We start from the raw sequence: 27,435 nt of genomic DNA on the forward strand, positions 1-27,435 counted from the left end.
CTGCAAACAATCCGATGTCTCCGGAATCAACGGTTTTCCCTCAAAAAGCATCAAATTTTCCTTAGCATGCTATGAAAGCATGATGAACACCGCGACGCCATGTGCCAGGTAGCTACCACGTGGGTTAGAAATGGCTGGAATATTCAATTGCATACCTTCTTTTAACTAGAAAATGAACATTTCGAGCAATCCTGATATTTTTTAGTCGAATTCGTAATCTTTGCAAAGCAAATTTGTGTTTTATTGTTAATATTTCAACCACGTGGCAGCTACCTGACATATGACAAAAAAATGCAAAAAAAACGGATGATCGAAATCTTAGAGAATTGCTTTTTGGTGAAATATTACATTATTTACTGCAAGGGTCCTGATTTTCAGTTCAAAGATCAGAAATCACTCACTCATCACCGAATGAATCTTTGCCGACTGGAGCAGGCAACCATTCGCGAGCGAACACTACCCGCTCTCTGCCAGCGGCTTGGTCAATCGCTTCACTCAGCGAAACAAATACTTCGTGAATTTCTTTTTCTACTCCGTCCGTCAACCCGAGTCATACACGAATGTGCTCAGAGAGGAGAGAGCCAAATTCTAGCGCGGTGCTCGTTTGGCCTGCACTACCACAGTTTGCCGCCAATTAGAATTTGGTATGGTGGAAAATGCTGCCAAATGTGTCTATGATGTTGGGTAAACTACAAAATTGCAAAATATTATTGATATCATTAATTTTAAGTAATTTCTTAAATGATCAAAGCTAGGCCGATCGCAAAGTATTCTCAGTCAGCATTGAGCGACTTAACGAAATCGGTCTCTCCGAACAATTCGCCGTACTACCCGATTTGAATGAGAGGGAGAGCAAAGAGAGAGTGTTCGGTAGCGATTGGTTTGGAAGTGATAAACGGTAGGAATACATCAGAGAAGTTTTTCGTCGCTCTAGATTTGTGTTTGTGAGTGACTGAGTTTTTTTGGAGCAATCGGGACCCTTGATTTACTGTTTTATTTAATTCAAATGAGATGGGGAGCTATAATTGATTTTGAAAAATATGCAATGTCGTAATTTGTAACACAGCGAGAAAAAATATTTTTTTCCAAAAGAATGGAAAAAGGCACTGTAGAAAAAATTTAATTCTTCAATATCAATTTTTCGAAAAGTTATTTTAAAAAATATTGAAATAACGTGCCATAGTTTCAACATTTGCATGGCAAAAGTGTCTTAAAAGCATTTTACACTAGTACAGTTGTTTTGCAATCATTTGTTTTCAAAAAATGTAAGATTTGACGAGAACAAAAATTTTAGCGAAAAAAAAACTTTTTGCGATAAAAAAACATCGAGAATTTTCGAAAATTCCAAAGATCTTTCAAATCAAACCAAACTAGGGGAACTTAACCCTTTCTAAGCCTATTTCTATTATCGGCTTATCAGCACTTTGATCATGAATTACAGATTTCATAAAGTGTTTTTGACTGTTCCAAAGAAATAAATAGCTCAAATAATAGTGAGCAAGCAACTCTCGATTGTTGATACATCTAAAAATATTGATTTAATAGTGGAAAACGGCAAAAGTGATGAGAATTGGTCAAACGGCTTAGAGTGATTAAAATGGGTATATTTCCCCTAAATGTTAATAATGGTTAAAAACGCCGGGAAATGCATTTTAAATTGATTTCAGCTGATTGCACTTAAATTCCCATTGAAATTTTGAAGTATTATTGAAAATATTAGTTTTGCCCCCTGCTTTTTCGGGCCAATATTGAAGGAGTGCACAACATTTCAAATAAAACTTGTACCAGCCTTATCAAGTGAAATAAATAGATTCCTTGGCCAAAATAATTCGACACGCTTTTTTTTTTTATTTAGTTTTTAGGGTGGTCCTCTCCGAAAAATAAAAGAGAGGTTAAAAACGCGTTTTTAACAATTATCGCAAAAATCCTGCTAAAAACATGCCTCCGGAATGGCTGAGCCAGTTTTAACCCACCACAAATGTGATTAGTTGAGCTTTATGATATGATTTTCTGAGAAAAAAAAATCGGTACATTAATTGAACATAAAGCACCATACGTCTCCATCCATCAATAAGTGCCCAGTACTTTTTGCTGGAGACGCATGGTGCTTTAGGTTCAATAAATGTATTGAAACCAGAAAAAAACTAAAATCCTATCTCAGAATCCTGTTTATGGATATACACCCGAAGTTAAAAACAAATCGGATAGTCCTTCCGAAAAGAAACGAGAGAAAAGTACTATATGGCGAGAGTATAAACCTCTCATGCTTACAACAACAACAAATTGTTTTCATTCGTTCATTGAAACAGTTTATCTCATTGAGTGGCTTTTATGGACAAATGACCGCCACTTACACACCGAACTATGGTGGCCGATACGGCAAAGGCGTGGTTTGATATGCTTATGGTCTTGGATTCGAGTCTCGGTATCGATTTTTTTTTTTGATGATGAACTTTTTGTAAAATTGACCCACGAGCAAAGTACTCTCGGTAATTTCGGGATTTATCGTTTTCGTCCGTTCACAGTACCATTTGGGTGATGTTTGTTTTTGTTAAAACATCCTGACAAATAATAAAAATATATTTCCAACTGTGAGCTCTTTGGTCCCGAGCCCTTCAATTCAGTAAATAAAGTTTTCATTTGACCTGTAAGTGTATTCAGTTGTGTTTTTATAATGTATTGATGTTTTTCATTGGAAGCCCAACTAATTTAATTTCCTTTGAGGGGGTCCACACAAAAAATACGGGTCTAATTGTTTGTGTGTTTTTTTAAGTTTTGATTAACGATGGAATTAGTTAAACCAGGCCTGCCCAACGTCCGGCCCGCGACGGCTTTTCAAAATAATTCTATGACCGGCCCTTAAGGCTGTTCATAAAATATTAAATAAATAGATTGATTGTCTGTATTAAAAAAATAATCTTAAGAACAAATTTTATAATATTATAACAACATTCTTTATTTTGAATTTAATTCTTGTAATTTCTACATCAATATTTCCGAACTGAAAAATTTTGTAAAAAAACAAAATGATCCATTTCGTAAAATTGTGAAATTTATGAAAAAACTTGGATTGTTGCCCAAAAATGTACAAAAAAAACACTAAATTCAAATTTCTTTCGGTTTTTACTGTGTTTACTTCAAATCGAAGTTTTTTTTTCTATTTTCTATATTTTTAAATAAATGAGTAAGCAAAAGCTAATGATTTTTTCCAGAACAACTTTTCAGTGATAAAGATATTTTAAATGAAGCTTAAAAAGACAAATTATTCATACTGAGAATAGATCGCAGCCAATATTTAAAAAATATAAAAATAATGTCTCAATGGGGCATGAAATAAGAGAGCAAAAATATATTCTCAGTATGAATAATTATTCATACTGAGAATAGATCGCGGCCAACATTTTAAAAATATAAAAATAATGTCTCAATGGGGCATGAAATAAGAGAGCAAAAATATATTTTTTCATAAACCTTGAATTTGGAAAATAACTAATTAAAAATGATTTAATACATATTTTTAACACTTTTTAAATTTAGCTTGTGTTTAAAATCATTTTAAAATATTTTTTTTTTAATATTTGAATAAAGGTGCACACAAACGCAAAAAAGTTTGTTTTTTGAAAGGGATATTCGAATCCAAATTTCGTTTGAATAAATTTTATCATGTCTCATTGATTTTTTATATCGTAGTGTTGAGGAAATTAAACTTAAAAAATTGTAACGACCATTGAAATTTGAATGTTTTTTTTAAATAAAAATTGCAATCGTTAAAAACAATAACTATACAATTTTAAACAAACAAAAATTAAAATAACTTAAATAAACTCATTTTTGAATGTTATCCTTGTTTTTCATTCTTAAAATCAAGATTTAGGAATCTTATTTGCAACACTAGTTTTTTTATTTATTTTCTTTAAAAGAATCCAATAATGATCCAAAAATAAGCCGTTTTGAGTAATTGAAATCTCTCTCGAAATGTTAAACAATTTTCTATAAAAAAAACATAAGTGTCAAGAATATCTTTAATTAAGAGTTTATTGTTTCCACATTTTCAACAAAAGATGATCAGCAAATCTAAAAGTGACATCAAAAATCTTCAAAGTCATGATGTGTCATGAGAACCCGCAAATTTGATTGAGTGCTCGATAAAAAAAACTATCCCGGAGACAATTTCAGAAACAAAATGCATTCATTATAAAACGAAATTATATACCCTGACCAATGCACCTGCACAGGAAAATCGGTTGATTTCACCTACAATTTCAACTTTCCCCAGTGCACGTGCAGCACCACACGTGCAGGGCACGCGGGTGAGTCCGGTGTCGAAAGGGCACCCGGACAGCATTAATGAAATAATCAATATCCGCTTTATTTATAATATTTTCGATGCTTTTACCCTTTGCCCTTTTTTCCTACCGCGTTCTGTGGTCGTGAAAAACCACACGCAAACTGGTAGCTGCTCTGTCGCGGAAAACAATCGTTGCAATGTTTTTCGCTTTTGTTTCTTTCTTCTGTATTTTTTTTTTCGGTGCATTTCCAATGGGTTTTCGCCCCTTTTATTCAAATCGGCATGGTAGTGTAATTAAATGTCAAATTGCTAGTAGGATTGTTTCGATGAGTTGCTCAAAATGATGATGGCAAAGAAAACATGAAGGAAAAATTGGGAATCTACCGAATGATCAAACGGAACAGATTGTAAAAGTGTTCCCCTGGGACATTATCCAGCAAATTTTGATTTTGATATATGTATTGTTGTTTGTTTTGATGATTGATTGAAAAAATTAAATACGAATAGAATGAAATGAAATCATACTGAGAATCATACATTTCAGCATATACAAAAAAAATGGTAGAAGTTTTTAAAATAATAAAAAAAAAACAAGACCATTTATTTTTTTTTTAGTTCCAAATTTACAAAATACATTGTGAATCAAATTTTGAAAATTACAAACAATTTGAAGATTTTTCAACTAAATCGAATATTTTGTAGTTTAAATTAGAGTCACGTAAGAACAAAATATATCTTTCTAATTTTATGTGTGACGAAGTGAACTAGTTCAACATCGACTTTTTGACAGTTTTGTAGTTACAATGTAACCATCCCTATCCCTAGCCAAATTATGTCATGACTGTCTCGTCTCGATCACTTCCAAGCTGCTCTACAAAACACTGATAAGAAATTAATAACAAAAATCACGTGCCTAATCTTTCAACGAAATCAGCCTCCTTCGATGACGATGAGAGTGCTCATTTGTTGTTGTCCACAAATGTTTAACTTTTTACTCATAATTTGACTAGCAGTAAAAAGTAGTGGCCCTTCCTTCCTTCCAAGAACCTTCCAACCTCGGCCGGCCCACAGAAAACTCTTCAAACTAATTAAGGCCAAAGTCACAACACAAGTCCTTAATGCAATTTCAAGGGAAAGCTGTGTGGGAGAAGGAGAGGGGAGGCTAATTTTCATAATTAGATTCCAGAAGTCAAACCACCGACGACACCGCCACCAGCGCAGGGGGTTGACTCACGTCAGGTGCGGTGCACCCCTTTGCGCTGTTTGGGGTTTCCCCCTCTACCTCGTGTTTTGTTTTTGCTTTAAATTTACCCAAAGTTTCATTTCCTCGTGTCAGCACTTGTCAGCGCGGCTTCCGATACCTTGTATTGCCAACGTTCTATTGTGGTGCATGGCTGTTAGGTTTCAAATCGATAAACTGAACTTGTGTTCTTTTGTTCTTCTTTTTCATGTTAAAAACAGACATTTCGTGCTATTCTCCCAATAACAGTATAATTTTTGTCAGTAATGGCCGGTTTTGTACTTTTTGGATGTATTTTGGGACTAAAGAGAAAAGTTTCGACCTACTGCGAAGCATCAATCTACCTTTACGCCATCTATAATTATGAAATTACATTTTCTTTTTTAAAACAGTATAACTTTTGTGTAGGGCAAATAAAATATAAGGAAAACATTTTTTTTTGTTTTTTTGGGCTCAAATCACCACCCAATTCTATTGCTTGGATCGGAAATGGGTCCAACAAAGGGACATCTACCTTAGATAAGTACCAGAAAAAAGCTATGCATCATGACTCATTGCTGTACAGTGAACTTGTGTCAAGGCCGTGAACCGAATCGGAACAAAATAAGGAAATCCTTGCCGCCATCAATCATGCTACTGCTCGAGTTGCCCGGAAGATGACTATAGCGCCCGAAACCCGGGAAGCCCCGTCACGCGTAGGGACTAATGTGAGAAGGAAGCTTTTCCGCCACATCAGTAACAGAGAGCGTAGAAAACGTTGTGGCGCCACTTCTCCCAGATCGGAGACGTAATCTGATGGAAAAATTGGGGATTTGGAGCTCAAGTTCTAGTAATGGAGTTGTTCTTCTTCTTCTTAACGAATTATTTGAAAGTATTTTTTTTTCTTTTTTTGGAGGCACCAACTTGCAGTTTTGTATCTTCAAATTAGCCAAAATTCAAAATGCTGCTTTGTTACCAGGAAACATCCTCCTTCTGTTGGCAATAAATTCTGACGAAAGTGAAAAGGCAACTGTCGACAATGCATAACAAAAAGTACAAGATGGGGCCAATATACTGCCTCAAAGCTGACCTTGAGGGGGGGAGATATTGGGTACATAAAAGAGCCCTCAAATCGACCACGAAAATTTCGCTCGTTCCTTTTTCTCTCGAAGTAGGCGTTGGACCGTCTTTTGTACGTTTTTTCAGATCAAAAAAAAAATCATTTCACATTTTCCGGGTACGCACAGTGAAACAAATGGGGTTAATGAGTGTCAAATTTTCTTATAAAGGTCGTTCGGTCATTACAGCTGGAGAAGTCGTCTTCCTGAAGTTGGAACAGACAAAAAAGGCAGTTGGACTCATATTCCAGAGATCTTCATTCCATAACAATTTTCAAATGATAATTTGGACTATTTATTATGGAACCTCTTGTTGAATGGTCCAGCTCGTGGAAAGAATTTTTTTTTCTCAACTTATTTTTATTAGGTCCTTTTAGGTGCTGTGACCAGGTTGGGACCGAGGATCAGTAAAACAATATATAATAACAAAAAAAACTCCTTAAATTCCATACTTGGAGATCATGTAACTGACGAGGGTTACTTGGTCCAAGCGGGTCTTGCAGGTCTTGAATCTGCCGATGTACTCGGAGAAAATTCCCCACAGCTCAGCCAAACTGTAGAGTACCTCCCCGGCTTCCTTCTCCGTGGCTCCACCGTCTCGGGGGCCACCTTGGCTGCTTCCTGCGGGACGAGGGCGATCCTTGGATTTTCCGTCCGGGACTGCGCCCGGCAGCGGAGGGAACTCCGCCGGCGTAAACGCCGGAAATGCTGGACTCTGCTTCTCCGCCTTCCTTGCCGGCGGTTTCGGTTTCGACGCCTGCTGGCGCCTCCGGATGAAGTCCGCACGCTTAGGGCAGCTGCGGTCCGTGGCTTCGTGGGCTCCAGAGCAGTTGGCACACCGCTTCGGCTCGGCTTCTTGGACTTTGCACTCGTCCGTCTTGTGGGGACCCCCACAGTTGTTGCACCTGCCTTTCAGGTGACAGTTCCTGGTTCCATGACCCAGCTGCAAGCAGTTCCTGCACTGGGTCACGTTCGGCCGCTTGTTCCGGTAGGCCTCCCACCGGATGATAGTGCTTGCCACAACTTTACATTGCAGAGAGCTTCTTCAGATTGGTGTATCCCTTGGGGAAGACCACAATGTACGGAGTTTCGTCCACGGTGAACTTTTCCTTCCGCTTGATGATATGCAACTCCAGCGCGTCCAGCTTGAGATCCCTCTTCAGAAGGTACTTGACCTCGTCCGGTTTCAGTTCATCAGGAAAACCACGAAGAACCACCCGATGATTTCGTTCGCTCCGCCGATCGTGGGTGTAGAATTCCACTTTCTTCTTCTTGAGTAGCTCTTGCAACTTGTCAAAATCTTTGACAGAGAAGCAGGTCACCTTGGTTCCAAATCGGGTTAGTTTGTAAATCGGTTTGAAACCAAATTTACAACTTCCCACTATCGCCACGAGCTTGTAAAATTCCGTGGTGTTCTTCACCACCAAAGGTGGTTGCTTTTGTTTACCTGCCGATTGGCCGGGTGGTGGAACCGCCGGGGCGTCCCCTCCTCCTGCTGGGCTGGCATTGTTGTTGTTTTTGTTATCCGCTAGCGGGCTGAACTTGTTGTTGTTGTTGAGACGGGTCTTCTCAACATTTTCTCCTTCGATGCCGATTCCAGTGACCTCGCTGGACTTCTTCCGCTTCCGATTCCCGCGGACGGGACGAAAATCTTCCTCCTCGGAGGATTCCTCCACCTCCATCTGTCAAAAACTTCCAAGCACGCGAGATGACAACACGAGCAAAATACGTCTTAACTTGTCGCTGGCTGGCGACTGAGTGAACAAGAGTCGGAAAGAAATTTTCTTTCAAATCCTTGTTTGAATAAAAATCTTTTATTGGTAGGCTTTTATGCATGTCGCGTATGATATTACAGATTTGGATAAAAAAATTAATTTTCTACAAGTAGTGACTATGGAAAACAAATTTTAAGTCGAAATTTTCGTTTGCCACATCGTTTACTCTTTGATGTTGCAAGTGTGAGTGAGAAATAGTTAAATTTCGACTCTTTTTGGTTTCCCGGGCTGACGGTAATAACAAAATTCATGCCGTTTCAATAACAAATACTGTTAAAATAACAGAAGTGTTATGGAATCTTCATTTTTGCAGAAAGGTTTAATAACAGTTTATGCTATCATAAAAAAAATTGTTATTAGTCTGATATTGGTTGAAAGCCAAACTAACTTTGAAATAACATTTTTTGTTATGGAAGAATAACTTCAACTGTTATTGGGATGATCGGATTAGTTATTAAAATAAAAAAAATAATAACAAAGATTTGTTCGAATAATAGCTAAAAAATTTATTAGTCTGTTATTACAATAACAATCCAATAACAAAAAAATCATAACGACGAATAACAAATCTTGTTATAAATAACATAAAATGTTATTGGTCTAGTATTTTCAAATATCGAAAAATGTTATTCCCAAGTTATTACCGTCTGCTCGGGTTCTTACAAATTAATAACTCATGTTCTAGTATGATAAACATTTTTCATTGTTAATCCAGCAGCGATTAGTGACTCGACGAACAAAAAAACACAAATAATTAAAATGTTCAACCTATCAGCCAAAACGTGTCGTATTTGTCGCTGAAGAATGGCTCATGTGCAGGGATGAAATCCGTAGTAACAGTTCAATAGGGCCCTTTAGCTCAAGTGACAGTTCACGTAAAGAAAGAGGGGGATAGACATGCTTGTTTACAAACGCAGATTCGCCCTATTGAACTGTCACTACGGAAATAATCGTGAAACGCGAAAGAGAGAGAAGAGGCGCAGCACGCAAAAAAATCGCACCTAAACTTCTCGAAGAAAATCAATCGGCAGAAAGTTTTCTATGAATCTCATTGATAACAACAATGTGACAGACCATTTTTCGACGTGTGACATTAGACCTGCAAAATTAGTGGTTCAAATCGGTGTTTCGCCGAAAATCCAGATGATGATTTTTTGAGTTTCCTTTTCATGATCTTTGGGCGCGAGAGAGGAGAGCCAAGTTCACAATCGTTTTTTTCTCTTGATGAGCGTCAACATCCGCATCTTGAGAAAGGATTTTCTAACCGATTTGGTATCTTCGGAAATGTGATAGGACTTTTCAGGAAAAATATTGGTACACAAAAAATCGGTTTTTTTTAAATGCGAGTTGAATTTTCTAAATACATATTTTTAAAATTTCGAAATTTGATGATACTAGAATAGGTATTTTTTACGATAGAGTTTAAGATTGGAAAAAATCTAAATTTTCAAACAAAACGTCAACAGTCATTTTCACATGTCAAATCAAACTGGCAATTGAAAATGACTTTACATTTTTTATATAAAGGGCACCGTTTTCAACGAAAAGGTATTTTTGAGTGATTTTTTACGAAAAAAAGTTCTGTTTTGTTGCAATTAAAAAAAAACTGCGAAGGAAAAACATCAGTGCAATTTTTTTGAAAAGCTGAGAAAATGTGCTAAAATTTCCCTTTTTTGACTTTGTTGATCGGACTGCTGGTTGTTGTCATACTGGGTGCTGAAAAGACAGAATGCGTAACGTGCTTTTCGAATGTTCCAGAACAGCTGATAACATTAACCAAGTAGCAGGCTATGTTCAAGCTCAAGCGTGACATAGTTTTAGCTGCTGAAGTGATTTATGTTAAAACATTTTATGTATGGTGAAGATAAACTACTCGCTGTAATATTAAGAATTTCGCGAATTTTTGTTGATACACCAGACGTTGGGCTGTAGAAAGAGGCCTTTTTCGTTTACCGCGTAACGAAGAATGGCGTCGGAATCGGTTGGAATTTCGTGAATCAAAAGCGCAACTAAATAGAAGTTTCCGGAAGATTTGGATAAATGTTAATGAATACTACGAATATTAAAAAAAATATTTCGGTATTGCATCCAGCTCCAGTTTTTTTTTTTATCATACGACCAAAACGACTACAAAAACAATTTCCATTCAATGTTATCGATAATTATGCCAATCTCGATTAAAACCACTTTTAAACATTTTGACGCCTCTGTGCTCTCTTAAGCTAACTAGATAGGAATAACAGCAAGCTTAGCACAAGAGAGCACAGAGGCATCGATTTCACAGTAAAAAATAATGTAAATTTGGAAGCTGTAATTTTGGAAAGTTGATCTCTTTTATGATGTAATTTTACCTCAATTTAGACTGAAAAAGTGACATTACACTAGAAAAGTGGTAAAATTACAAATTTCCAGAGGTAAAATTACACCTGTAATATTATCATGATTTTTTTCTGTGTTGTTGACTTCGAATCTTGAAAAGGACCGACGCCACAGACTTATTATTCATGACAAAAAATGATATGAATATGTATGGGACATGAATTTTAAAACCAGATATTTAGAAATTAAATGTTTTAAAAGTTGTTTAATACATTCACCACGTGCTTGTAAAAAAAATCAAGATCCTTCGTACCACGTGTGCACACTGTGTATATTAGGGTCTTTCTGTTTGTTCACTTTATGTTCACTGAATTTCAACAACAACATCTTGATTATCAATCTTCAATTTTTAAGAATACCCCTTCAAAATATCACAAAAACAAACTTTTTTACTCACATAAATTTTCCACAAATTCTGCTTTTTCAAATAATATCCTTAGGACCGCTCCATCGCACTGAATCCTTCCACCCTCAAAGGAAAACTCCGGCAAATCAGATGACGAGCTTCATCACATCCACTAAACTAGAGTCCTTTTTGCACTCACACAGGCTCACGAAACAAATCTCTCTCATCCGCTCGCAAAACTCTCTCTTGCTCTTGCAACCTCTCTCACACTTTCATCTCATCTTCTCATTTGCTCGCGCGCTCACGCTTTTCCTCCGCAAACTGACAGAACATCTAAAATTTCCACCACCCCCTCGAAAAAGGCAGCAGATTTCCACCGCCTTCTTCAGCGAACAAGAGGAGAACGTGACAGGACGAAGTGCGCGCGCTAGTGTGAGTGTGCCGAAACTTTCGCCTTGTGTGCGTGTACGAGGAGCCCTAAAATTTTCACACTTTATGATCCTTTGCACTTTTCCTGATTTTGACTCCTCTCGATGGAAAATTGATGAAAATTTGGTTGATTTTGAACCTTTTCGAACGATTACGAAATCGCAGCAACCTTTGATCCTCAACTCACCGGAGCTCACTTGAATCTTTTAAGAAGAAAAATCTTCTGTGTGTCCTTTTTTTCCTCCTACCTCCCACTGACACACACACACACACAAACAAGACCGCACACACACGCGCGAACTGCGGTCGGTCGCGGCCAACTGAGGATTTTCGCGTTCTGCTCGCTCGGCGGACGGGAATCGACTGAAGTTCAAGCTCACAAGCTTTTGATCTGACTGAATGAAAATTGAAGAATTCGACGACGTTTTTTCCGCTAGGTTCGCTGTTGTTCCAGCGGTGTTCGGAATGACAGCCCCCATACAGTTTGAGCAGTTTTTAGGGAAAAATCGCGTTTATAATGAAAAATCAAGCATTTTCAGAAAAGTGGGGTATTGCAAAGTGTGGCAATTTCGCTAACGATCATAATGCGTGGTGATTTGTAGTGATTAATTGTGACTGGTATTTTATTTAAACGATTTTTCTAAAAAGATGATCGATATTTTGGATAACTTGAGTTAAATGTTGCAAAAGTTAAAAGTAATGATGAAATGTTATGTAAAAGTGTTTAAACTTTACTTTTCTTCCCGTTTGACCAAAATATTGATCTCAAAAATGCATTTTGGTGATTTTTTGGAAATTTTTGGAAAAAATCGAATAACTAGCAATTTTTTGAGAAAATTATTGTAATTATGCTGTAATATGACTCTTATAGTTTGTTCTATCAATAATACACACATAAGGAGCATTATCAATCAAATAAATCTTATTTAAATCAATTTTTCAAAAGATCTTTTTGGTAAATTTGAGGAAAAAACATGAAAAATTAACTCAGCCCCTATGATTTATACATCATTTGATTCGTTCATGCGATTGCCACACTTTACAATAACTTTCATCAACGTTAAAAAATATTTGAAGGAAATAAAAATCAAAAACTGCAAAAAAAAAATATTTCCAAGCACGCTGTCATTCCGAACATCGTTGCGTAGTGCTTCTACTCGCCACCAGGATGCGTGCACGTTTCTGTCGAATCTCTCAATTGGCTGCACACAAGAGCTCGTGAGGTGCGAGAGCGAGCGTTAATTTCGTGAGCAGCAGAAGGACATGCGGATTTGCAATTTGCTCTCTCTGCTCTGCTCTGCTCTGCTGGGAAGAATGGGGTGGAAAATCTCATCACTACCGTTGGGGGGAGGGGGTGGAAAGCGAGAGATCATAATATGTAATAGGGTCTGCAAACTTTTTAGATTACAGAATTAAAAAAACATGTTGTTTAGTTGGCAAATATTTATGAATTCATGATAATGTTTTTTTTTTCTAAAGTTCAACATTTTTCTCCAGTCTGTAATTAAAAATTGAAATTGTAACTGTAATTTAAAATTGAAGAAAAAAACTCAAAATTAACCTTCTGATAAAAAATGATTTTTTTATTTATTTTTTTTCTGTCTTGTAATGATGAATGATCATCTTTCATTAACAAGTTTTTAAATCCCTTGGAACATATACATTGATTTTAGCTGAAATGAGACAAACTTTGAGACTTTGAAAAAACGTAGGGCCATAGCAAATATTTTTAAAATCAAACGGCAAAAAAATTCAAAAAACTTCAAAATTTTAATGAAAACAGAAGTTAAATCAACTTAAACCAATCTAAAAAGCATTTTTCTGCATTGATAATCATATTTAGCATGTTTGGGCTGGTTTAAAAATATTTTGATTTTTTATGAAATTCCCATGTACAGCACCGCAAACACGTTTTTTGCAATAAAAAAATGCGTATTATTAGGTATTGTATTGTATTAGGTATTTTGGAAACAAATGCTTGCAAAACAACTGGAAAGATATATAACGATATAAATTTTTTAACTCTTTTCATTCAAATGTTGAAAGCATAGCACGGCTTTGGTCAGAGTCGAGGGACACAAACTTCAAAAATTATTTGCAACGGCCTTATTATTACAGTCCAGACTCGATTATCCAAAGTTTCGATTATCCGAAGTTCGGTTATCCGAAGGGTTGTGATTATCCGAAGTTTTTTTTTTTATTTTCTTTTTTTAAACTTCAAATTCGAGTTCTGCAACCCCGTTTTAGTCAAATTTGAATGGTTGATTGCCTGTAGATAAAATAAAATGCACTTTTTCAATATTTCATCACGGCCATGTTGGCCACTATCGTGAATTTAAAAAAAAAAACATTTTAGAGTAGTTTAAGAGTCATACTAAGGGAGCGTTCTTTTATTACGTAATGCAGTAGGGGGGTCGGAGGCCGTGTTACGCTCCATACAAATTTTTTAAAATTTGTATGGAAATTTTGTTACGAGGGGGGGGAGGGGGTCTAAAAGTCCGATTTTTCGCGTTACGTAATAAAAGAACGCTCCCTAAAGATCAACAGTCGAAAATTAGACAAAGAAAAATCAAATTTCGTGATTCGATTATCCGAAGTGAAATTTTGATAACTAAAAAAAACCATTTCTGATCACTTTTTTTCATTTTAATGCAAAATTTTTGTTTAACAAGACAACATTTTTTCGATGCATCAACTATGGTCCCCTTGGAACGAGCTGTCAAGTAAGAGCTTTTCTGTCAAGAAGGACCGCGAGGTTAATTTTTCAAAATTGAATAAAAAATCCATTTTAAACTCTTTATGGTCGTACAAAGGGTCATTGTACTCAGAAAAATAAGATTTATCGCTGTAAACAATAATATCAGCAATCTAAGTTTCATTTTAGTACCCAATTATCAAAATTTCAATTATCAAAATTTCACTTCGGATAATCGAATCACGAAATTTGATTTTTCTTTGTCTAATTTTGGATTGTTGAGCTTTAGTATACTAAAGCTCATGAGAGCCCACAACAAAAACAATAGCTGTCAAATGGTTTTTTTCTTTTGGTCGATCAAACACATGGCTTTCTACCTGATAAATATACAGCCTTGGATCAAACAGTGCGCCCGTACACTGTGAATCGGCATTACAAATTTTTCAGTTTGGTTTTACACATTTGCATGGGACTTTTGAGTTTAACCAAGATAACACCTTTCGTGCTACCGAAGTAATAAGGTTTTCTAGTCACAAATTTACCAACACATTCAAAGTTTGTTTACATGACAGCTGGACGTTTGTTTGCATCAGGTTTCCTATCTCTTTCTAGCAAAAGTTTTTGTCAGGAGACTTCTAGCTGGTTTTTTTGACTAGCTGCCCGATATGTCAGCTAACATACTTCGCAGGGCTGTGACAGCTACAGCTCGATCATTGTTTGCATCAGGACACTGTGACGAGGAGTTCGTAATTTTTGAGTTAAATTATATTTTTTTCACTGGGCCTAAAAAGCCTTATTATTTTTAACAAATTTTCGAACAAATCAGCAACGAATTACAAGTTTGACAGTTGAACTACACTTAAATGTTGGTTTTGTTATTTGTTTTTGCAAAACCGCATATTTTAAACGAAAGTGCCAAAAATATTCGTAATCACCTTTTGCCTCTTGGTGGCGCTTTGTGTTAGTATGCGTGTGGTCGATGTTTGCGGACGTGCACGCAGAACACAGAACAGTGAGAAATAGCGAAAATGCCTCACTTCCTTCTGCTACAAGTCGCCATATAGAGCTATCTAAGCCTGATCTCACGCACACTTGCTTACCATTTGTTTTTGCTGGCGGGTACAAATTTTAACCTAAAAACCCTTCGTGTACAAACACTCAATACATGCGCACGTAGATAACTCTATTGAAATTGCTTGAAGATTCATACCCGTGCTGATAGCCTTACCTCAGTGAGGAAGGCACAAAGCCTTATGCCTGATGCTCTGAAAGGTATCATTCCCGGCCGCCAACAAATGGGTTTTGTTTGTTTTAGAAAAAAAAACATCTTGTTTCAGAATTTTTTGTCCATTAGGAGAACTTTTGATCTGGATCCTGCTGGTTTAACGCTGGTGGAATCGTAGAATAGACTAAAAGACTTTCTTTTTAAAATGAATAGCTCAACACATGTTTATTATATTTGTTTTATTTGATTAATGCATACACTTAAGTTTACGACGCTCACGCAAAAAGAAGAAAAAGAAAGATGTTTGTTTTCCATATAAATTGTACCGCACGCGCGCGCCGCCCAACACACCTTACTTCCACAACTTCTTGATGGACATGTTCTTCTCCGAGTCCTTCTGCATCACCTTGGCCACGGCCATCTCAAAGTCTTCCTGGGTGACGTGGACACGACGCTCGCGCAGCGCGTACATTCCCGCCTCGGTACAGACGCCCTTAACCTCGGCGCCGGACGCTCCGGGCATGAGTTCGGCGATCTTGCGCAGGTTGATTCCACGCGTCAGGTTCATCTTACGCGAGTGGATCTTCAGGATGTCCAGACGGGCTTCCTCGTTTGGTGGGGGAAACTCGATCTTGCGATCGATACGGCCGGGACGGAGCAGGGCGGGGTCCAGGATGTCGATGCGGTTGGTGGCCATGATGACCTTGATGTTCTTGGTGGCTTCGAAACCGTCCAGTTGGTTGAGGAGCTCAAGCATGGTACGCTGGACTTCGGAGTCGCCGCCGCTGCCGCTTTCGATACGGGACGAACCGATGGAATCGATTTCGTCCATGAAGATGATGGACGGGGCGTGCTCGCGGGCCATCACGAACAGTTCGCGCACCATTCGAGAACCTTCGCCGATGAACTTCTGGACCAGTTCGGAGCCGGACACGCGGATGAAGGTGCACTCGGTGTGGTGAGCCACGGCACGAGCAAGCAGGGTCTTTCCAGTTCCCGGAGGTCCGTAGAGCAGGACTCCCTTGGGTTGGGCGATTCCGAGGGCGTCGAACAGTTCCGGGTGCTTCACGGGCAGTTCGATGACTTCCTTAATCTCCTTGATTTGCTTGTCTAATCCTCCGACCATTTCGTACGTCGAGTCCGGCACCTTCTCGACCATCATCAGCGACACCAGCGGGTCGACCTTGTTCGGCAGGATCTTGTGCAGAGTGTAGCTTTCGTTCCGCAGCGCAACTCGGCAGTTTGGCGTCACGTCGTTGATGTCGATGTTCTTATCGATGTCCACGACAAACTTGCCCTCCGGGTGGACCTTCACCAGCACCTTCTTCTTGTCCATCGGCTTGACCACCTCGCCCACGTAGCTGCCCTGTTCCTGCAGCAGCTGCAACTCTTCGCGCAACATCCGGACCTTGGCGTTCAGCTCGTTCCGCTGGGCCTGCAGTCGGCGCAGGTTCTGGTTCTTCTCCGCCACGATCAGCTGCAGCTCTTCGATCTTCTGGATGTAGTATGACCGGAACCCCTCGCCCTTCTGGGAATCGACGTCCATCTGGAACATAACCACATAACACAAAGCCCACTTTAGTGTCGAGTTCAAAAACCTTCCAAAATTCCACTCCTCCCATCGAAACTCCAACTCACCTTGGTGGCAGTCATGGCGGGGCCGAGTTATCCGTAACGTTTACGGTCCGAATCGGCGGATTTCGGTCGTATTTCGCTGAGAATTGGCCGGAACAAAATTCGTCTCCCCCGACACAAGCAAAGAGTGTTGTTTCAAATAATGCAAGCTCATCGGCTGTCAACGCTGGCGTTGCGGTTCTGCTGCTGCTGCATGGGCAAACGTTTGAACTGTCAGACGAGTTTGAAGACGCGTTGAAATGTTTCAAGGACCAAAGATTTCAATGTTTTAAGACGGTAACATGGAATCACAGCTGCAGTCCATCCCGGTCACGGAAATTTCTAGCAGAGCTGGTTTTGCTAGAATCCTGCTAGAATGATTCTAACAGGCCTGCAAGAGTTTTGTCAGAATTTTCTAGCAGAGCAAAATCTGTCAAAATGACGTCATTTTCGCCAAACCGTATTGTGACCGCCATCTTGTCCCAAAAAAAACTTGTGAGCCCAATTTGGGTACTAAAGCCCTATGTCAATTTTTATGTACAACGGTAAAAAACACGATAAAAAACCATTTCTGATCACTTTTTTTCATTTTAATGCAAAATTTTTTTTTGACAGGACTACATTTTTTCGATGGATCAACTATGGTCCCCTTGGAACGAGCTGTCAAGTAGGAGCTTTTCTGTCAAGAAGGACCGCGAGGTTAATTTGTGGTTAAATCAAAATTGATTTAAAAATCCATTTTAAACTCTTTGTGGTCGTAAAAAGGGTCATTGTACTCAGAAAAATAAGCTTTATCGCTGTAAACAATAATATCAGCAATCTAAGCGTCATTTTAGGACCCAATTGATCATGCATGAGCTAGAATTCTCAAAGAATTCTTGAGAAATTTAGCGTTCTACCAAGAATATTTTCGCTCTGCTAGAATTTTGTAAGAATCCTGTTAGAACGCCGTGACTGGGTAATTTATCGATACAAATTCCGTTTCAAACGCAACAACCGGTTCGAACACGGAACCGGTTGTTGCGTTTGAAACAAAATTTGTATCGAGAAATTAAAAGTGCAACATGGAGTTAAACCGACGACGTTAAACTTTCCGTCAACCCAGCCACGGCGTTCTCGCAGGATTCTTACAGAATTCTAGCAGAGCAAAATTATTCTTACTAGAACGCTGCCATCATTTTGCCAGATTTTTGCAAGAATTCTCAGAGAATTCTAGCTCAAATGCAATAACCGGTTCTAGTAGAATCCGATGAAAGCAACCGGTTTTGTTAGAACCCTGCTAGAACTGTTCTGACCGTTCTGACAGGCCATTCTGCTAGAAAAAAAAAATTTCTGCTAGAATCCTGCTAGAATTTTGTCGGAATTTTATTGTTTTTATTTTATTAGGCAAAATAAAATTTCATTTCGAACATAATTTATTTCTTAGATTAATACAAGTCATTTTCTGCTTCAATGCCGGTCGCATCACTTTACAATACACCATGGAGGCGTCTGTTGATCCTTCGGAAGCACAATTACACACGCGTAGTCCGGGTTGGAAATCTTTGAATACGATGTTGCGGCCAATGATGCCGAGTAGAGAATCCAGACTCTAGATCCTAGGTTTGAATGTCGCCAAAACTGCAGATCCATGCCTGCAAAGAGCGGTTAAGTTATTGGTTAAGTTTCATAAATGCCTAAATCTGTTTGCAAAGTGCCGGAATTGTGGGAGTGATGGCTTACCTGCGATGGTGTGTTTCAATCTATTGATTTCCGAAAGGATCTCCGGATTGTTCACGGAACTCAAATTACCTAAGTGTCCGCCAGTGTTTTTTCGCGAAAAAAAAGCGTCCATCTTGTTCAAATGGTCGAAACAGAACAGATTTGAACCGGTAAAACGTCAGCCAATCAGTGAGCAGTATTTTTCTACTAGAAAATTCTAGCAAAATTCTTACAGAATTCTGACTGGGCTGCTAGAATCATTCTAGCAGGATTCTTACAGAACGAATTCTGTAAGAAAATCTCGTATCTGGGAAGCTGCTGTGAAGTTTTACAAGACAGCTGTAAAAGTTTCACTCCATGTTACCGGCTCTCATCTCTCTTTTTAATTTCTCGATATGGATCTATTTAGATTCCGTTTCAGAATTCGGATTGAGTTAAATGGGTGGCAATTAATGTCAGAGGTCACGATGGCTCGTAGAACATGGGGTGATTGAACTTAAAAAGAATGAAAAAATGAGCTCAGAAGCCCACTCAACGCGTTCCGTTTGAATTCCGTTTAGAATTCCGCTTGAGCGAAAAAAGTTCGATTCGAATTCTAAACAGTGTTCGTTTTAGATTCTGAAACGTATTCCGTTTCAAACGCAACAACCGGTTCCGTTTGAGTTTTCGCCGCAAATCGGTTCAAGCGGAGTTGAAACGGAATCGAAACGGAATTGACGGGTTGTTTTTGACAGCTTCTTCTTCTTCTTGTTTTTACTTGTTGGCTTTCTTTTTGTTATGGTTGAACCCAAAGTTAATTTGAATTCAACCAGAGAGGTTGATTAATGTATTTGTTTCATATTTTTTACGAATTTTATTTATTTTTCTTTAAATTTCTCGTAAAATTAAACGCCCACCCAAAACCAACCCCCGAGTCCTCACATTTATTATTTTCCATTAAAAATAAACATTAAACACTCATTCTTAGTGGCCCCGGTCAACAATTTTGATCTCCTGCCACTGCCATCGCCGTGCAGCTCCATTACCCTGACTGAAAAGTCCGTCGGACGTCCGTCGTTTGTCGTCCGTGCAAACGTACGACGTCGCACGACAATGTCGCGCGACTTTCGCACGAATGTCAGACGTTTTTGCACCAAAATGTCGTATTTGTCGTACGATCTATAATCGAAATTGCTCGACATTGTCGTACGACATTCGACGGATGTCACACGGTTTTGTTATTTAGGATGTCGTACCTTTGTCGTGTGCTGTCATTTCGGAATTTTGAGGTTATTTTGAAAATAAAATTCACTTTGTTGAACTTATGGATTATTTTTATTCATTTTTAATAGTTTGCACTAGCCTGGCACATTGTATTGAATTATTCACTATCACTGCAGTCACAGTTTTCCTAATTTCGCTCAATGACGGCTAATCCGGTTGCCCTCGATTTCGCTGGACTGTCCTAGGTCTGTTAAGGTCGTTTGGTTCGACGATGGCCAACCGCTGTGGGAAGGGTTCTGTTTGCCTACCCTGCCAATGTTCGAGTGCTGTAATTCGTCCACCTCCATCGCCTTCACCTGGAGGATATTCTCGACCGAAAGTATCTCCTGGAAGAAGAATAAGTTCTTGATAATGGCGCTTTTGCCATTCCGCTAGAACACCACCAACGCACTTTCATTATCCTTCTCTACTTGCTGGCCCACGTCCAGCAAAAAAACACTCTGGAATGAATCAAGAATTTTAGAATTTGAAGATACCTATTATGTGTTTTATAAAATATTTAGAGTAGTGCAACAAATATAAAATTTAAATTAATAGCCATGTATTTTATTTTATAGAATTACAGACTTAAAAAGATATTAAGGATTAGAAAATTTCAAAATTTAAGAATGTTAAATTTAAAAAAAGAACCTTCAAAATATTTACAATTTCAAAATCAAAAATTTTAAAACTTCTATAGTATATTAGAATTCGAAGAATAAAAAAAAATTTAATTGAAATTTAGAATATCCTGATTTTTAAGCGAAAATGGCGTTCGAATGGTGAACGCCCGAAATGTCAAAATCACGCAGTGGTACCAACATTGCAAAAAAAGTATGCCATGACATGACGGCCACATTTTTTTTCTAATGTTGGTGCTACTGCGTGATTTTGACAGTTCGGACGCTCACCAATCGAACGCCATCTTCGCTTAAAAACCTGGATTAGCAATTATTTTGTACAATTAGATTTTAAGAGTTCTGTAAAGCTGAGAATTTAACAATCCAAGAATTAAAGAATTCTAGATTACTTTTTCAAAACAACCAATGAGCCATGGGTTTCCTATGTACATAGGACATTTTGAAAAAGTAAGCGAGAATTAAAGAATTACATAATATAATTAAACAATTAAGGAATTTTAGAACTTGTAGAATTGTAGAATTTAAGAATTTAAGAATTTAAGAATTTAAGAATTTAAGAATTTAAGAATTTAAGAATTTAAGAATTTAAGAATTTAAGAATTTAAGAATTTAAGAATTTAAGAATTTAAGAATTTAAGAATTTAAGAATTTAAGAATTTAAGAATTTAAGAATTTAAGAATTTAAGAATTTAAGAATTTAAGAATTTAAGAATTTAAGAATTTAGAATTTAAGAATTTAAGAATTTAAGAATTTAAGAATTTAAGAATTTAAGAATTTAAATTTAAGAATTTAAGAATTTAAGAATTTAAGAATTTAAGAATTTAAGAATTTAAGAATTTAAGAATTTAAGAATTTAAGAATTTAAGAATTTAAGAATTTAAGAATTTAAGAATTTAAGAATTTAAGAATTTAAGAATTTAAGAATTTAAGAATTTAAGAATTTAAGAATTTAAGAATTTAAGAATTTAAGAATTTAAGAATTTAAGAATTTAAGAATTTAAGAATTTAAGAATTTAAGAATTTAAGAATTTAAGAATTTAAGAATTTAAGAATTTAAGAATTTAAGAATTTAAGAATTTAAGAATTTAAGAATTTAAGAATTTAAGAATTTAAGAATTTAAGAATTTAAGAATTTAAGAATTTAAGAATTTAAGAATTTAAGAATTTAAGAATTTAAATTTAAGAATTTAAGAATTTAAGAATTTAAGAATTTAAGAATTTAAGAATTTAAGAATTTAAGAATTTAAGAATTTAAGAATTTAAGAATTTAAGAATTTAAGAATTTAAGAATTTAAGAATTTAAGAATTTAAGAATTTAAGAATTTAAGAATTTAAGAATTTAAGAATTTAAGAATTTACGAATTTAAGAATTTAAGAATTTAAGAATTTAAGAATTTAAGAATTAAAGAATTTAAGAATTTAAGAATTTAAGAATTTAAGAATTTAAGAATTTAAGAATTTAAGAATTTAAGAATTTAAGAATTTAAGAATTTAAGAATTTAAGAATTTAAGAATTTAAGAATTTAAGAATTTAAGAATTTAAGAATTTAAGAATTTAAGAATTTAAGAATTTAAGAATTTAAGAATTTAAGAATTTAAGAATTTAAGAATTTAAGAATTTACGAATTTAAGAATTTAAGAATTTAAGAATTTAAGAATTTAAGAATTTAAGAATTAAAGAATTTAAGAATTTAAGAATTTAAGAATTTAAGAATTTAAGAATTTAAGAATTTAAGAATTTAAGAATTTAAGAATTTAAGAATTTAAGAATTTAAGAATTTAAGAATTTAAGAATTTAAGAATTTAAGAATTTAAGAATTTAAGAATTTAAGAATTTAAGAATTTAAGAATTTAAGAATTTAAGAATTTAAGAATTTAAGAATTTAAGAATTTAAGAATTTAAGAATTTAAGAATTTAAGAATTTTAGAATTTTAGAATTTAGGACTTTAAGAATATTAGAATTTAAGAATTTTAGAATGTAGGATTTTAGGAATTTAAGATTTTTTTTTATAAAAAAATAAATCAAAAAATCAAACCATCCACATTAACGACCCCCGGGTCTTTTGTGGTCTCTATTGCAAGTTTCTGCTCGAACCTAGGAGTCCGAAGGCTTGAATGGGGAGAGCACCCAAACCTCTTTTTACTCCAAGGAACCTTCCACCCCAGTGTTTGAACTGACGACCTTTGGATTGCGAGTCCAACCGCCGCCAGCGATTCCACCGGAGTAGGCTTGGTTTGGTGTGTTGTTTGTACTTATGGCATGGAGACAACTCCTACACCTGGAATGACTTAACGGCCTAACAACCAAGGCCGGGACCGACATTTTACTTCCTCATCCGATGGAAGGTTGCAGCAGATGGGAATCGAACCCAGAATCATCCGCTTACAAAGCGGACAGCGTAACCATACGGCCACGCACTGCCACTAAATGTTAATATTACTTATTTTTAATTTTAAACTTTTAGAATTTTACAATGTTAAAATTTTAGAATGTGAAGAATTTGAAGATTGTACAATCTTCATAACTGTAGCATTTTAGAAAGTAAAGAATTTTTTAATTTATTACATATCGGATGTTTAGAATTCTCGAAATTTCGTCATCCAAATGCACTCCTGGTACAACTCCGCCAAAAACACTACTCACCAGTTCCATTGATAACAATTTTTGGCGGATCAGGATCGCTGCCGGGAGTTTTTTTTTTTATTTCGTCCTCCTCCACCTTTTATTTTTGACGTTTCATTCTCCTCCGCAAGGAGGATTGCTTCCGCGATCGCTGACCGGTTACTTGCCCTCCCATTTTCCGGCATAGCCAGCCGGGTTCACGATATTTTCCGTCCGCCTTCTCCTCCACCGACCGAAATCTGGAACAGCAGAAACTTTGATTAGATTCCTCGCTCATTCCGGCCGTAATCGGATGACGTGGACTAATGGTACTGACTGGATGATAAATGTGGTTGCTAGTATTTACAATGACAAGATCGGTGCCATGCCCGGCGTCGAACCATGTTTCCACTGCTGGGCCGGTACTCGGCATATGGCATCTGAAAAATAAACAAAGAACAGTGCTCAATGCTCTTGAATTATAATTGAAAAAACAAACTAACTACTCAAACAAACTTACTTTGTTTTGCTCCTATTTGATTTTGTATTTTTTCAACACTTTTAACTAATTCTTGGATCCAGTCAGAACATGTTTTTGCTTGTCAGAGTACTTCTGTCGACATCGCCAAATAGTCAATCTGTCAAAAAATTGATGCGAAAAATGATGTCATGCATGTCGAGCGTTTGTCGTACTTTCGACCAATCGATATCGAAACGGTATAATGAAAAGCGTGCGACAACTCGTACGACGTGCGACATTTTTCAAACAGGGTAGGTAGACCAGATCGAAGCGGACCAAGTGTAGTGCTTGTTGGCAACTGGGCCGGGCTCAGCGGAACAAACTTGAAGTACTGCGTCGGGGAGTGGATGTTGGAACCTGCCTTTTGGAAACACTGAGAATCGGCGGTGGCACCACCTGGTTGTACGTCTGGTACGGCAACAACTTCTGGAACATCTTCTAGGAAGTGACCCTTCGTCTGTTTGCCCTTGGCCGCTGGACTCGCAATTTTTCGAAAAAACGAGATTTTGTAAGGCCTGAACTCCGATCGCGGCCGGCGTGGCAGCTCTCAGGCCTGGACAGCGCCTCGGTATGCGTCGTTCTGTCGAAAACAAAAACGGCGTCATTCAAAACAGAAAAAGTAGAACATTTTGTTTTCCTACCTGGCTATTTTTTTTTTAATTCCACAAAAGGCTTTCACGGGAAAACGCAAGTTTCTTTTAACAAAGCCTACCGCGATTGCTGGAGAAGAAACACGCGGGCGCAAGAACGAAAAAGTTTTGGCCTCTTGACGTTTGCTAAAAAACAACAACAAAACCGCTTCGGCGAAACACGGCGAAATGTCATCGTGGTTCCGCAGTACACCAGCAGATGTCGCCCTTGTGCAAAAATGGCTCAAACGGAATCGAAGCGGAGTCCATCCGGAGATTCCGTTTAGAAAATTTCTAAACAATTTTCGAAGCGGAATTCGAAGCGGAATGAACCCGTCATGCGGAAAACGATTTGATTGGGAGTATTTCAATCGAGTTATCAAAAAGAGATGTGAGCCGATATCATTGAGTGAAACTTTCGCAGCTGTCATGGAAAAGTTCACAACAACTTGACAAAAATTTTAACACTTTTTTGCACTTTTAATTTCTCGTCATAAATCAAGCAAATAAAGACAAAACAAATCATTCATCGTTGTACTTTTTATTAATCATGTAATATCGAGAAATTAAAAGTGAGAGTGTGTGCGTGCAACATGGAGTTAAACTTTTCGAAGTGCTATGGAAACCTTCACAGTAACTGCACAGAATGTTTAACTCCATGTTGCACACACTCTCACTTTTAAGTTCTCGATGCTTCGATCCCGCACAACCAGCTACTTCAAGTTGAGCTCCTCCAGCGCGCAACATTGCTGCCGGATGTGGCAGCTCAGCACGCTTTCCGTGTCGCAGCCCGAGGTGACGAACCTTTTCAGCTGCGTCAGGTTCAGAAAGATCGCGCCAAGGACCTCCGGCCCCAGCTCTATGTACTTCAGGTGGAGTTCCCACAAGTTGGGAACCATCGTTACGAGCGTGACCAGCATGTGCTCCGCGGTGTCCTTCGTTGCCGTGTTGTGGGATGTGAATTTGAAGTACCTCAAGTTGGTGAGAGCTTTGGGATGGAGCGTGTGAGGGGTGGGTTTGCAAGCGACTTTGTAAATGTCCAGTTTTAAATTCTGCAGCAACGGCAGTGCGCTTAAGGCGGTTAGGAAGGCACGCCAGTTATCTAGTTTACATTTCTTTAGACTTAAGATACGGAGGTTTGGCAGCGTGTCAAGTACGTGTTCATCATTAAGGTGAACATTGGTCAAATGCAGCTCTCGCAAGTTCGGATGACTTTCGTCGGTGAAAGTTGAGGATCGAATGGATGTTAAGCTTTTCTCTCTTCCTCGCATTTTAAAAGTCTGCAGTTTGACGATCTGGTGCAGGAAGGATGGATCCACGTGGCTTGCGTAGATCGATAGAAACTTTAAGTTCGGAAGCAGTTGACCAAGTTCGTTCAGCATCTGAAATAGAATAATGGAAGAAATTTATCTTTTGAGATATTTGAACAATTTTACTAAAAATTACCATTCCATTTCGGTTGTTGAACGTGAGCATTCCTTGAACATCGAGGTATTCCAGAGACGGATGCATTCGGAGCAATTTCATCAGTTTTCGATCGTCTTTGAATTCTTTTTCCTCAGGTGTGTTGTATGTCAACGACAGTTTCTTCAGGTTCAAACAGTCAAGTTTCAGCAGTTCAGTCAGGCACTGGTCCAAACAGTTGACTTCCAGCTCCTCCAAGCCGCTTCGATATCCTTTCACAAATTTCGCCACCTCAACCGGATCGACCACAGCATCTTCCTCGAACCACGTGATTACCAACGACTTTACGTTGGGACAGATTTTTCGAAAGATTTTCAAACGGCCCGCGTGGTTCTGAATGTTGTCCAGAACCAACTTTTCCACCTTCTCAAGGCAGTAATCGGCGCTGACGGAGTGTTTATCAATCAAATAGCAACCGCCCAGTTCCAATCGCCTTAGATTTGGCGTATGTTTCAACATTTTCAAAACACCCGCCAGTTTAATCCGTGGACTATCTTCGTACTGGCGACTTTTGATCTCAATCTCGACGAGCCCCTGGCCAAACGACTCCCACCAACGCCCATCGATCCCCTCGAATGACCTGAGCGAGGCCTTCGATACCGGCAGCAAGTAATCCGGTTTGAACTTCCGACCCCGGAACGAAACCGTAAGTTTGGCCATCAACGCCGGCGACCCGGTCACGATGTCCCTCCAGCGGCGACAAACCAGCCGCATCCGCAGCAGCTGATCCGCCGACATGTCCCGGAACATTTCAGTCCACACCTCGCCAGGCAACTCGGGAAGGTCAGCAGCGGTGTTGGGCCCGGGAACCAACGAATGGAGTCCCCGCCGACACGCGTCACAGAACCAAAAGATACCACAATCCGCGTTGGCCAGCCTGACGCCCGTAACTGCGGCGCAGTGCGCGTGGACGGTTCGGCCGCAGGTGCCACTGCAGGGTACACCGATGGTGCCATCCTCCAGCGAGCGGGACTGGCCGCAGATTTCGCAAGATTCCATTTCGTTGCGGGGATTTCGCGGATGAAGGAGCGATTCTTTTGTATTTTCGTTTTGAGTCTGACTGACGGTTCGGGTGAAATAATTCACACACTCATCCAAAATGTGCACATCTTTTTAAATCACTCAATGTTCGTCAAAACAAAACCTACTCAAAATTGAGTAACTGTTGAAAAAGTAAGATTTTGAGCGAGAGGGATGACACTCCACGATTTCATTTCAATCGTGCCAAATCGCACCAAATTCCTTAAACTTTGCTCATCGTACCTTCATCGTGGTCGTTTTTCGCTCATCGTGCCAAATCGCGCCAGATCGCGCTCGTCGTGCTTAGATCGTGCTTGAACGAAATTATTCGTTCTAGCAGTTTCCCATGAAATTGGGCGCACTGCTTCAATGTTTATTTTTGTTGATTCGAGCAGCCTGATGTAAATACACTAAATTTCTTATTTTTAAGGACGGATTGTGGCAGACGGTAGCGGCGCCAAATGAGCGTGAAGGAACGGTGACGGAGTTGAGTTCAATCAACGGCGAGTTGAACCCGTGGGGATTG

The 27,435-nt window shown here is 38.1% G+C and overlaps 3 protein-coding genes across 3 annotated transcripts in view; all 3 read right to left on the reverse strand.

Moving 5' to 3' along the window:
- LOC6042708 (progestin and adipoQ receptor family member 4) overlaps nucleotides 1–11,659 on the reverse strand; it is an 81,123-nt gene extending 69,464 nt beyond the window's left edge. The window contains 1 exon segment of the mRNA XM_038259405.1: nucleotides 11,177–11,659. The gene's annotated coding sequence lies outside the window, so the exon portion shown is untranslated.
- A 4,037-nt stretch (nucleotides 11,660–15,696) lies between these two features.
- Nucleotides 15,697–17,271, reverse strand: LOC6042711 (26S proteasome regulatory subunit 8). Its single transcript, XM_001870693.2, has 2 exons — nucleotides 17,113–17,271; nucleotides 15,697–17,020 (listed from the first exon to the last, which is right to left on the reverse strand). Exons 1-2 carry the CDS (start codon nucleotides 17,125–17,127, stop codon nucleotides 15,827–15,829), a joined length of 1,209 nt encoding a protein of 402 aa, XP_001870728.1. The 5' UTR covers nucleotides 17,128–17,271; the 3' UTR covers nucleotides 15,697–15,826.
- A 7,850-nt stretch (nucleotides 17,272–25,121) lies between these two features.
- Nucleotides 25,122–26,924, reverse strand: LOC119765565. Its single transcript, XM_038249681.1, has 2 exons — nucleotides 25,872–26,924; nucleotides 25,122–25,807 (listed from the first exon to the last, which is right to left on the reverse strand). Exons 1-2 carry the CDS (start codon nucleotides 26,886–26,888, stop codon nucleotides 25,139–25,141), a joined length of 1,686 nt encoding a protein of 561 aa, XP_038105609.1. The 5' UTR covers nucleotides 26,889–26,924; the 3' UTR covers nucleotides 25,122–25,138.
- Nucleotides 26,925–27,435: the final 511 nt, after the last annotated feature.

Source organism: Culex quinquefasciatus, chromosome 1, assembly GCF_015732765.1.
Source record: "Culex quinquefasciatus strain JHB chromosome 1, VPISU_Cqui_1.0_pri_paternal, whole genome shotgun sequence".
Classification (NCBI taxonomy): Eukaryota; Metazoa; Arthropoda; class Insecta; order Diptera; family Culicidae; genus Culex; species Culex quinquefasciatus.